The sequence below is a fragment of the Mangifera indica genome, chromosome 7, assembly GCF_011075055.1.
Source record: "Mangifera indica cultivar Alphonso chromosome 7, CATAS_Mindica_2.1, whole genome shotgun sequence".
Lineage (NCBI taxonomy): Eukaryota > Viridiplantae > Streptophyta > Magnoliopsida > Sapindales > Anacardiaceae > Mangifera > Mangifera indica.
This window is the reverse complement of record NC_058143.1, coordinates 12,575,642-12,587,822: the sequence shown is the minus strand read 5'-3', so window position 1 is coordinate 12,587,822 and position 12,181 is coordinate 12,575,642. Positions and strand designations below refer to the sequence as shown.

The following is a 12,181-nucleotide window of genomic DNA, read 5'->3' as shown; positions in this document are numbered from 1 at the left end:
TATTAAATAATTATATTTTTATATTTTAATTTTAATTTTATTAAATTATTTTTAATAAAATTAATAAAACTATCTAGAAATGATGATAATTCAAAAAGAATGTCTGCTGTGAAAAGGGAGTGTTTGATATGGGCGGCTTTCCGCTGCACATTAATTACGTTAAATGCGTTATAGGTGTGTATTTGATGTCATTTAACACTTTGAATAGTTTCTCTCTCTTAGCCGGGGGAAAAAAACCACTATAAATACTCACCCACAGTTGCTTAATGGGATACGTACTTGATCCTTGATTCTTCCATTCCTTTCAACTTCCCTTTCAGTCTTTCTAATTCTCTCCTTCTATTCGCTTTATTAATTATACTTAAAACATATTTATAATTTTTCCTTTCCAGTTATATTGCACGTTTTTAACCATGGAAACATGGTTCCTCAGCCTTGTCGCCCTCTCCATTTCCGTACTCATCACTCTCTTCGTCTTCAACCCTTTCTCCAAAAAACTCTCCCACAACCTCCCTCCCGGCCCTCCCACTATTCCCATCATCGGAAACTTATTACTGTTTTTCAAAAGTTTCCACGAACTTGAGTCCATCCTCCGAAACCTCCACAAAAAATATGGCCCCATCCTCACTCTGAAAATTGGCTCTAAACCTGCAATCTTCATTGCCAATGGCTCTCTCGCTCATCAAGCTTTAATTAAAAACAGTTCCATCTTTGCCGACCGTCCACCGGTCCTCCTCACGGACAAAATCATATCCAATAATCAGCACAACATCAATACCGCCTTTCACAGCCCCACCTGGCGGCTCCTCCGCCGCAACCTCACCTCCAAAATCCTCAACCCTCCGCAGGTGAAGTCATACTCCCATGCACGCAAGTGGGTGTTGGAAATTCTCATTGGGAGACTGAAGTCTCACTCAAAATCTGGTGTTATATGTGTGGTTGACCATCTTCGATACGCCATGTTTTGCCTGTTGGCACTCATGTGCTTTGGCAAGAAGCTTGAAGAAGAACAAATCAAAGAGATTGTTCGAGCGCAGAGAAATCTACTATTGAGCCTCCCCCGGTTTCGGATTCTCAACGTCTGGCCGACCGTCGGAAAGATTTTGTTCCGAAAGCGGTGGGAGGAGCTGTTTCAGATGATTCGAGACCGAGGAAACGTATTGATCCCGCTTATAAGAGCAAGAAAGGTGATGAAACAAGAGAAGGTTAACACAAAATCCGATCCTGAACAAACAAAAATCAAATGTTACGTTGATACGTTGTTTGATTTGGAGGTCCCCGAAGAAAAAAGAAAGCTTGAAGAAAGTGAATTAGTAGGTTTGTGCACCGAATTCCTCGATGGTGGAACTAGTACTACAATCACAGCGCTTCAATGGATCTTCGCAAACTTAGTAAAGAATCCTGAAATCCAAGGGAAGCTCTACATGGAGATGAAACAAAATCTAAGTGAAAAATATTTAAATCAAGAAGAAATTAAAGAAGAAGATTTGCAGAAGTTGCCTTATCTAAAAGCAGTAGTTTTGGAAGGCTTAAGGCGCCACCCTCCGGGCCATTTTGTGCTGCCACACGCGGTGACAGAAGACACAGTTTTGAATGGCTATTTAGTTCCCAGAAATTGTGTGGTGAATGTCACAGTGGCGGAGATAGGTTTGGATCCAGAAGTGTGGGAAGATCCTATGGCGTTCAAGCCAGAGAGGTTTTTGAGGAGTAATGGAGAAGAGATTGAGTTTGACATTACAGGGAGTACGGAGATAAAAATGATGCCATTTGGAGTAGGAAGAAGGATTTGTCCTGGGATGGATTTGGCGATGCTTCATTTGGTGTATTTTGTGGGGAATTTGGTGTGGAATTTTAAGTGGTCAAGTTTGGATGGAGAGGATGTCGATTTGAGAGAGAAGCAAGAGTTTTTCACTTATGTTATGGAAAAGCCACTACAAGCTCACTTGTCTCCAAGAAATTGAAATATTTGAATTAAATTATATTATAGTACTATATGCGGTCAGTAGTCAAGTCTCCAGTTCTAGCATTGAAGTGGTTATCAGAAAAAGGTTGTAGTGTTGAACTAGTGCACTCCAGAAGATAAGATCTCAATAAACTTTTCTTTTGCTCAATTGAAATCGCTTCCTCCTTCATAAATTGTTATAATTATGGGATATAATATATTTATATATATATATATATATATATATATATATATATATATTTAAACTCCTTACGAAGCCTATTTAAAAGAGTTTCATTGTTGTCATAAAGAAAGATTTCTTTATATTAAGGGCAATATGTGATAAAAAATAACACAAGAATTTTCCAAATATCTAATTAAAAGAGTTTTATTGATGTCACAAACTAAATCTTACATTATAATAGTTATCCAATAAAGACGTTAACATCTGTGTAAATGTAAATATTGTCTTGATGTGTATAAATCGATTCATTTTAATTCAAAATCATAGATTATGTGCTTGGGAGAGAGGAAGAATTTGGGGAGGTCTTTCCTAGGGACAATCTTGATCCAAAGAGGAAAGAGAGAGACATGTCTAACACTCATACCTCAATAATCACAACAATGGCCCGCAGAAAGTGACATAGAAAATTATACACAGCAACAAGAAAGTCAAGACCAGGGACATCTCTACTGCATAGTACTCTTTTGTAGTCAATCTCCATGTGAGCAACGAGTTGATTGTCAGTGTAGAGGCCCTACTAGCTTCTGGTGCATGTGGTTAGAAAAAGTGCTCAAGAGCCCATTATCAAGGCTAGCATTGTAATTTCATCCAAACAATGTATAAAATTTTTATAATAAAGATAGAAAAAACAGGGGCCCTTGGGCTACATGTTTACATTTTTTAACTTGCTGGAGAATTAAAACTTTCCAACATGTTTTTATGGTTTTTGGGCTGCTTTTGCTTTTGTTTTCTGAACCCTGGTCCATTTCTTTTTTTTTTTTTCTCCTCAGCAATACAAATCCTACTGTTTCCTATCAATCAAACAGGGGTGATAAGCGAACAAATTTCATCTTCTTGCTTTTCACTTCGTTGCGAATTCTAGGTAATTCAACTAAAAAAAATCTAGAATCAGGACGTTTGTCATCAAAGAATTGCACTTAGATGTAACATACTTTATTACAACATAATAACCATTCAATTACATTTTTTAGGAATTTTAGTTTCATTTATAAATGTCGCTATTATTTTTACCGATATATAAATAAATGTATTAAATTATATGATGTTATAAATTTTACAAATAATTATTTATAATACTAATATAAATACAAAATAATTATCACTAAAAACTGAACAATATAATAACAATTGTTCATGATATTTAATTTTTTTTTTTGTAAATAATTTATATTGTTATTGTAATTGTTACTAAAACCTCCAAAATATCATCTTTACATAAACTAATTTGTTTATAATGACAACTGCAGATGGCACAAAAGTTCCAAATAGATTTTTATATTGTTTATAATAGCCTAAAAAGTGTGTGTGTGTGTGTGTATATATATATATATATATATATATATATGTGTGTGTGTGTGTGTGTGTGTGTGTGTGTGTGTATTAAATTAATAATATCTTTTTTATGTTGATTTTTAACTATCGATGAAATGTAAAAACACAATATGTATAAAACCATTAATCACGATTCAATTTCATACTTTCATTGTAAATAACAAAATTACACAATATTAGAAACATACATAAGAGTTTATGTTCCTTTAAAAGATATATCTAATAATAAATTTATGCGTACCTATTTTGAATATATAAATAGATACATACTTGATATGTGTCATAATGTGATTAAATGATTTTGAATTAAATATAAAATAATATTTAATCATATAATGACACAGATAAATATGTATTTATTTGTATACTCAAAGTGGGTACACATAGTATTATTCTATATCTAATTAGTTAATTAGAATTTATATACAAAAGTACATCAAGGAAAAAATAATATATAACTTTCAAAAGTAATAAACTCTAAGAAAAGATAGAAGAAATGTAGCGCCAAATGATTAATAAATTTATATTATGTGACCAGGAAAAAAAAAAAAAGAGATAAATGTCAATAGAAGATTGAAAAAAATAATTAAAATAAATCAATTCACATTATAACTTGATAAATTCAAAATAAAAGACCATATATCAATTTAAAGTAATACCAACCATATCAAAATGCATAAAAATAACCAAAATATAGAGATTTAGATCTACCTAAGACTTAAAAAAAACAAAAAAAAGGAAAAAAAGAACTAATGAAGATCAAACAAAAAAGCCAACAAAAATAAAAACAAAAAGAAGACTCATTGGACAAGTTGCTAGAAATATGTGCAAGCAAACTATTTGATTTAATGTGCAAAAGAAAACCAATACTAAAGATCCTACAAAACCACAATAACATAAACCCAAAATAAAAAAGATAAAAATCTTAAAATGTAAAGAAGTTGTAAAAATTTGAAACTCAAATTTGAGAAAAAACAAAGTATAATCAATTGAAACTCATACAAAACCCTAAAAACTTATGAAGCCAATCAAACTTCGAAAAAAGAAGTAAAATTTTTTATTGAAATTAATCAGAAATCAATTGAATAAATTATAAGATAATATCATTTTTAATGTAATAAATTATCTGATTAATAATTAGAAAATCAAACTTTGCTTGGAATCTCTCACTGATATTCCTTGAAGCATCCTTAAAGTAATTTCCCTTAAGAAATTAATAAAGCAATAATTTTCTCTCTTAAAATAATTTCTCCTAATAAATTAAATCAAGAAGTTATCTTTATGATTTAATAATAATAATATACCATTTTTAAATTTATATAATAAGAAAATATTTTTATAGAAGTAATAATCATAAATCTCACAATAAGTTTTGAATTTTTTATTTTATAATGACAATTATTATAAATGTCGTAATATATTATTAATTTTTTATTTTTCATATTTTTTAATGGTTTTTCATAGAATACCCAAAAAAAAAAAAATCAACAAATGTTATTTTTGTTGTAATGTTGGTACTAAGAGGGGTTTTGAGTGGTCCTTAAGCACTTTATTGATTTAGCAGTCATTAGGGGTGGTAGAATGATGTAACGATTTAATGAGAAGCGATTGTATCGGGAATTACTTGGGCAATATGGATGTTTCACCATTTTATCAAAAACATGTTTGCAGGATACTCAAGCAGTGATTCCTTTTGACAGCTTATCAGATCGGAGGAAATGGAATAAATCTCTTTAAACTTGGGATAAGTTTAGACACTAAAACAAAAGCCAAGGTTGTCCAGGATGCTGGAATTGCTTTAGCATCTCAGGAAGCTCTTGAGAAAGGAGTAACTTATATCAACTTTGTAATTTTTTCTTCTCTTCTTCCGTTAGCTTTTCTGCTTGTAAATTGTGAAGAAAATCAGTTTTATATATGCATAAGCTCTAACTTTAAAATGTTTATAGCAATATTTTCAAAGGTAGACTGAACATTGACCCAATGAAGAGGGCGGTTCAATAGACTAATAAACTATTTAAATAAATATAAAAATAATTTTGTATAATTAATCATTACATATATAATTTGAATAAAGTTTGTTGTAAAGCTTTAAGTTTGGGATCAACATTAACCTTTCCCTTGTCGTTGGCTTTTCGTGCTTTAACTTCAACTATAAGCATATTCCAGTTTTCTTTTTGTTTTGTTATTAATCCTCAACGTATTTTTAGGAGCTCAGGTAGGGATTTTTCTATCTCACTTATATTGTAGTTCATAATGAACATTGAATATGAGTTAAGAAAGGACTACAATACTCTATCATTAGTTAAGTCATTCTCTCTTACAAAACCTAGACATGTCAACCTCTAAATATAACCAATCATTTTGGTTACATGAGGGCCAACCTGCGCTATCTCAGCCATTTTGCACCTGAACAATGCCTTTGAGTGTGAACATCTAACGAAGATGAAGAAGAATGGATGACAAATCCATCTCTTCATGCTACTTTTGTAGCTCAGGCATCATTGATGCCAACATGAGACACTAGACATCTGTTGAGTCATTAAGATACTTATTGTAAGCATCCTACTCCTTTGTGGTGGCATCCAACCCAAACTTAGGAGGTATTGCTCCTTTAAGAACATGTAGCTTCCTCTCTTAACATAATACAATATGTAGATCTCTATACCAGTCGGAGAAGTTGTTGCCTTACAACCTATTGTTTTGTTCTAAAACAAAGTATATGGAAAAATTGCTTGTTATAGTGTTAATGATCTACATTGTGCATACAAAGTAAATTAGTAGACATATTTTAAATTAATTTTATTTAATAATATAGGTTTTTGTTAAATAAACACTCTCACTATTTTATACAAGTTAACAACCTTTTCTGTTGGACTTGGAAAGTCCCCATGGACTTCTTAGTTAGTCAATATCTCATGAAGTCAATTTTAACTTTCGTTTTGACGAACAAACCAAATTGACCCAAATAGATAGGTCATCAAACTAATTATAAAAATCTATGATCTCAAGTTAAACAGTTATGCCAACAAATCATGTGACCTTAATTATGATTTTCAGTTTTAGTATGATAGATACTATATATCTCCGTACAATGATAATTATACATCCCTACTGAGCCTTTGCACCTTTGCTTTGGAAAACAAGTTAGGTATGCTAGTTAAGTCAGACTTAACACAAAAAAACACTTGATTTTTTATCAATAGAAGTGACACTTGGGTGTGGTGAACAAGGTTTCAATGAACAATGACTTAACTAAAGTGTCATGTTGGAAGGCTTTGATTATTTTCAACTTCATAGTACATGAGGGATTTTTAATTATGTCTCACCAATTTTAATTCACATAAAAGGTGATTTTAAAAATAAAATCCTAACGTGTATACTAAAACATAAATTAAATGTGTCAGTACATAGCCTTTGCCTAATGTTGAGTCCCTTAGTCTTGCCCTTCAAATCTTCGAGATTTTAAGTATGTTCCTCCATCTTCTCAGCTTAATCTTTAAGTACGTTACAAAATTTCCCTAAATACATTTTATTGTAAAAATAAAATAAAATCTTATTCCAAATTTGTTACATAAGATATTTGAAAACTTGAAGTTATATTTAAGAGAAGGGAGATGAGAAAAGAATGTACATAAAGAGTATTAGAGAAGGCACTCCATGCGAACATAAGGTCGTTACAATTAGTTAACATACATTTATCCCCTCGTGATAGTTCTACTATTTTAAAAACATTTATTTATATAAAATTTAACATATAAATAACTAATGTCATTTTATTAATTTAAATAATGATTACTTACAATTACAATAATATAGTTGTGATGGATGACTCTTACAAAAAAAAAAACTAGTATTAACAAGAGGATAATATCTAGTCGTTATAAATATTTTTTTCATAATTTTAGCGATCAATTATTTATATTCATTAAAATCAAATAAATTTATCATTTATACAAAAGAAAAATAGCTGTTAAAAGTTTATTTCCCTTCGTTAAAAAATTTTAACGACAAAAACAATCTCATTATATACAATCATTATAGTTTTCCTCGTTAAAAGTATTCACAACAAGAATAGAAAAAATGTTTCCCTTGTTAAAGCCTTTTTTTTTTTTTTTGTAATGTATCCTAACACATTGATCATAAGAGTTAGACATACTTTTTTACTTAAAAGAAGTTGAATATGAGATAGAGGAGGTGGTTAGAGTTACGGGTTGTGACTGTGAGAGTCCATACCACCTGGATAAAGCTAATGTTGTGGCAAATGCTTTAAGTAGAAAAGTTTTCTTGTCCTAGATTTCTATGCTTATGAAGTTACAACAAGAGATTTTTTAAAATCATAATGAGAAGGTGACATATGTGATATTTGAGTTTAATAGATGACAGATGAATGGTGTAGAGATCAAATCCACCATAATGGAAATGAATGAAGACAAGGTAAACAATAAAATTAAAAAAAAGAATATGACATTAAAGTTTTTATGTTGTTCGACCAATGATTAGAATGCCCATGTTCATCCCTTCTACCTTTTTTTAGCACAAGAATGATAGACTCGTCTATCATTCTTTTTCCCTTTTTTCTCTCTCAAAGTTCTCTTATTTATATACAATTTTTTTGAGGTAAAAAGGTTTTTTGAATCCTCCTTTTTCTTTGGGTTTAACCCATGATTTAAACTTAAATTGATAGAGATATCCCTATATCAACGACATTATATTTATGAGGAAGTTAACGTTTATACTACGTAACCATTGAAAAGATGATATAACTAATATTCGGTCTCAAACATTCTTTGATAACCGCTAATAATTCTTCTACAAATTTGAAATTGTTTGGTCATTGGGTGTTGGCACTAATCTCAAGGGCAAAACCAACCCTTTCAAAGTTAGGCCAAGACCTACCCTCAAAACCAATAATTTTTAGTAAGTAGAGGCCTCACCCTTTTTCAAACCCACTTCCTTCAACTTGCTTTCGATTCTCACTTCTTTTAACTCGATATTTTTAGCCAATAAATGATGATGTGCACTTAAGTAAAATCTCTAACTTAAAATTTTATTATTTTTTGGTCATTTTGATTTGTATTTAAGAATTTTATTAGTGAATTTTTTCTTCTTGAGATAGGTTATTTGGTGAGTTGAATGATCAAAATATTTTCTTAATCACTAAATGATTATCTTTAGGGTATGTTTTATTCATGTAATCTTTTATTACTAAAAATAAAATATTACCATAAAGAAAAATTACTTGAAAGAGTACTAAATATAAATTATTATCATATTTGATAAAATTAGTAGATATAAATAATTATTGTATTTTGTTGGATGTAATAAAATAATACTAAGATATTATTTTATTTAAATATTTTTAGATATAATTATTTTAAAATATTTTTATGTTACTTATTATATTAATTAAAAATTAAAACAATTTGTACTAAAAAAGTAATTAGCAATGATAAAATTATAATAAAATCAAAATTATATTAGTAATCTTTTAAGGCCAAAGACTTATTCTCACCCTTCAATTTTCAAAAACCCAAACACTCACGCATGAGTTAAAATCTGTTAAAAATTTAGTTAGAATTAAGAGTAAAATCATCATTTAATAATAATATTTAAAAAAATAAAAGTTTATATCATTTTACCCCCTTGATTTGAAAAATTAACAATTTCTCTGAAAAATTAAGTTTTGAAACGTGACATTTTCCCCCTATCTAAGGTTTCAAATTTTGCTGACAAATTTCCAACAACCGATGGTTGATCACTGTCCCTTTTAGTGACATCTCTCCCTTCAACCCTTTCCCTCCAACTGATGACATTTGGATTTAATGAAATCCAAACAAAGAGTTAAAACTCTTTTTCTGGACCTTCGTCGTCTAGACGAATAAACAATTCCCCCTCTTCTTTTTTTTCCTTTACAACTATTGCTCTTGTCAAAAAAAAAATCATCAAAATCTGCCCATGGGTCAAACATATGTCATAGGCCTTTCTCTTCTATTTGTCTTTGTGCGAAATAGACACACCTAGTAATGGGATCAAAAATCCCAAAAAAGTAGGTAAAATGTCTTTTTAAACTAATATACATGTAATGCCATGAATGGGTGTGTGTCTTGCACACACCCATTTGTTTGTCACCTAGTGTAATTTTGATGTGACACTTATCCACTCTGATTGACGTAGCAAATAACACACAAACATGCCTCTCCCGTGCATGACCACCTCTCACTTAAATTCCACAATTCCTCATTTAATTCACATTAACTCAATCATACATATGCATAAACATGAAAAAATGGTCATAATACCCTTGAAAGTATTTGTAGGTGTTATAGTAGGTGAGGTCAATAACAGGACATTAGGGGAGTCAACAATCTAGTCAATCAAGTTGCAAGAGGATAGGGGCCTAGTTGATTCAATTTATATTTATATTTTAGTTTTGAACTTGTATCGTTAGATTCATGGTTAAGCTTTTCAATTTCATGGATTTTATGATGTGTTGGATTGGCATATGACTTGTGATTTTTATGGGTGTTAGTATTATTTAGTTTATTATGTTAGACACTTTTTTGTATGCAAGTTAAGAAATGTTCATGCATAATTGTATGTTGAGTTTTATTGTATAAATGATAGTCAACATGTCTTTTCAAGTTGATGTTCTCTCTATGGATATGTATTTAAAAAGAGATGTTACAAAACATCACCCATATCAACCCTTGTACAAAATGATTCGATGACTTTAAGTTCATGGATCACATATACTTTTATTTACCAAGAGGATATATTTCATATACGTTAGAATAATCATCCATATGAAATCTTTCTTGTGGGTTTGTCTAATGTACATGTCTATAATGTATACTCATATATTATACTAAACTATCTACAAATATATTTAACACATGAGATCTGTCACCACCTTTTGATGGAATCATTCAACACCACGATAGTTCTTATTGTATTACCTATGCCCTTGATCTAGGTAATATCAAAACTATATATGGATAATTCTAGAACAACCATCTTATATGAACACAAAGTTCTCACTATTAGTTGACATACACTTGTACTCTTGTCATGATTCAATTATTTTAAAGATATTTATTTATATTATATACAAAATATAATATAAATAATATCATTTTATTAATTTAAAATTATTATTACATCAAATTATACAACAGTCACAATTGACTTTAAGGCAAAGCCCTCGTAATCCCATTTGCATTATATCAAATCATGTTTCCACTACAATAAAGGCTTCATCAATATATCCGTCAGATTGTTATAGTGTTTTCTCAAAATAAAATATATAAAAATCAAATAACAGAATAATGATATAATCAAAATATTTATGAGAAACAATATTTTATCATTTACATTTGACAAAAAAAAAAACTAAGAATAGAATAATTTCTTTCCTGGTATAATAATATCTTATTGTTTCAAGGCATTTAATATAACTTTTTCAGATTTTTGCACACATGGCAATGGATATTTTAGTGTAAATCTGGCAAACTTTGCAGTAGTCTGGGAGAGAAAGTTTAAGTAGTAGTGTCTTCTAATTCAGATATCATAATTCACTTCAATCTAAAATAATTTACAACGATTATAATCCACAGGAAATATTTATCACAAATTTAGAAAATTTATGGTTTGTTGTCATAAACAAATAACGAAATTCAAACATATCGTTCGTTTTTCAAGAATTAACTTTTCAAACTCTTCATTTATAAAAGACCTTTTTGTCTTAGTGTAATGTTTTTGTCCCCGCCAAATAATAAATATACATTATAAGTTAATATTCTAATGATCTAAATAAAATACTTAAAATATTTGGATTTACAAATTGCCAAAAAGAATCCAAATTTTTTTGGAAATTTGGGGGCGGTGTAATAAATATAAAATTCCTTAAAATTTTTGTTGAATTATATGACCTCTTAAAAATTAATAACATGACTTTGTCAAGAGGAATTGATAAGGTTTCTCTCTCTGTTAACAAATAATGAAGTTGACCTTAAAATATCTTTGATAAAGAGTGAAGTGCACGGCAATTTAACAACTTTAAAAAAGATTGACAAAACTATTGATAATCAATTTCATGTATGTGATTCAAAATTTTTTAATTTTTTGAGGGTAAATTTTGCTTCAGTACATATTTTTTAATATATAATTGAGTATATATCATCATTTGATTAAATATTTTTTTATTATTAATTTAAATCTATCTAATTATACTTAATTATAGATTATAAAATATGTATATATAATTTTGTTTATGTTTTTTTTTTTAATTCAAAGATACGTTTGAGTCTACCCTCACATGTTCTGAGTTTGCACCCAGATGCACAATATACCAAGATTATGTCTCTCATCACAAAAAGCCAAGACCAGAGACTTTGTTATGTACTCAACAAGTTGAATTATGTTAAATACTAATCTTGATTATAATTTGGGTGTGTGGCTTAGATTAATTTATGTATTATTATCTTTTTTTTTCTATAATTTACTTCAAAATAATTAACCTTGAAACATCTAGAAGAAATTAAGAACACCAAATTGGTACCTATCAATTTTTTCTCATATATATTTCTACATTGAATGTGACCTATAGTTATTAAAATTACAATAATTTATAAAATCTCATATATATGATATATATGGCTCTTCAC

General features: G+C 29.4%; 1 protein-coding gene across 1 annotated transcript; it reads left to right on the top strand.

Annotated features, from left to right (window-relative positions):
- The first annotated feature begins 298 nt into the window (after positions 1-298).
- Positions 299-2,111, top strand: LOC123220607 (cytochrome P450 89A2-like). Its single transcript, XM_044643033.1, has one exon. It carries the CDS (start codon positions 414-416, stop codon positions 1,959-1,961), a length of 1,548 nt encoding a protein of 515 aa, XP_044498968.1. The 5' UTR covers positions 299-413; the 3' UTR covers positions 1,962-2,111.
- Positions 2,112-12,181: the final 10,070 nt, after the last annotated feature.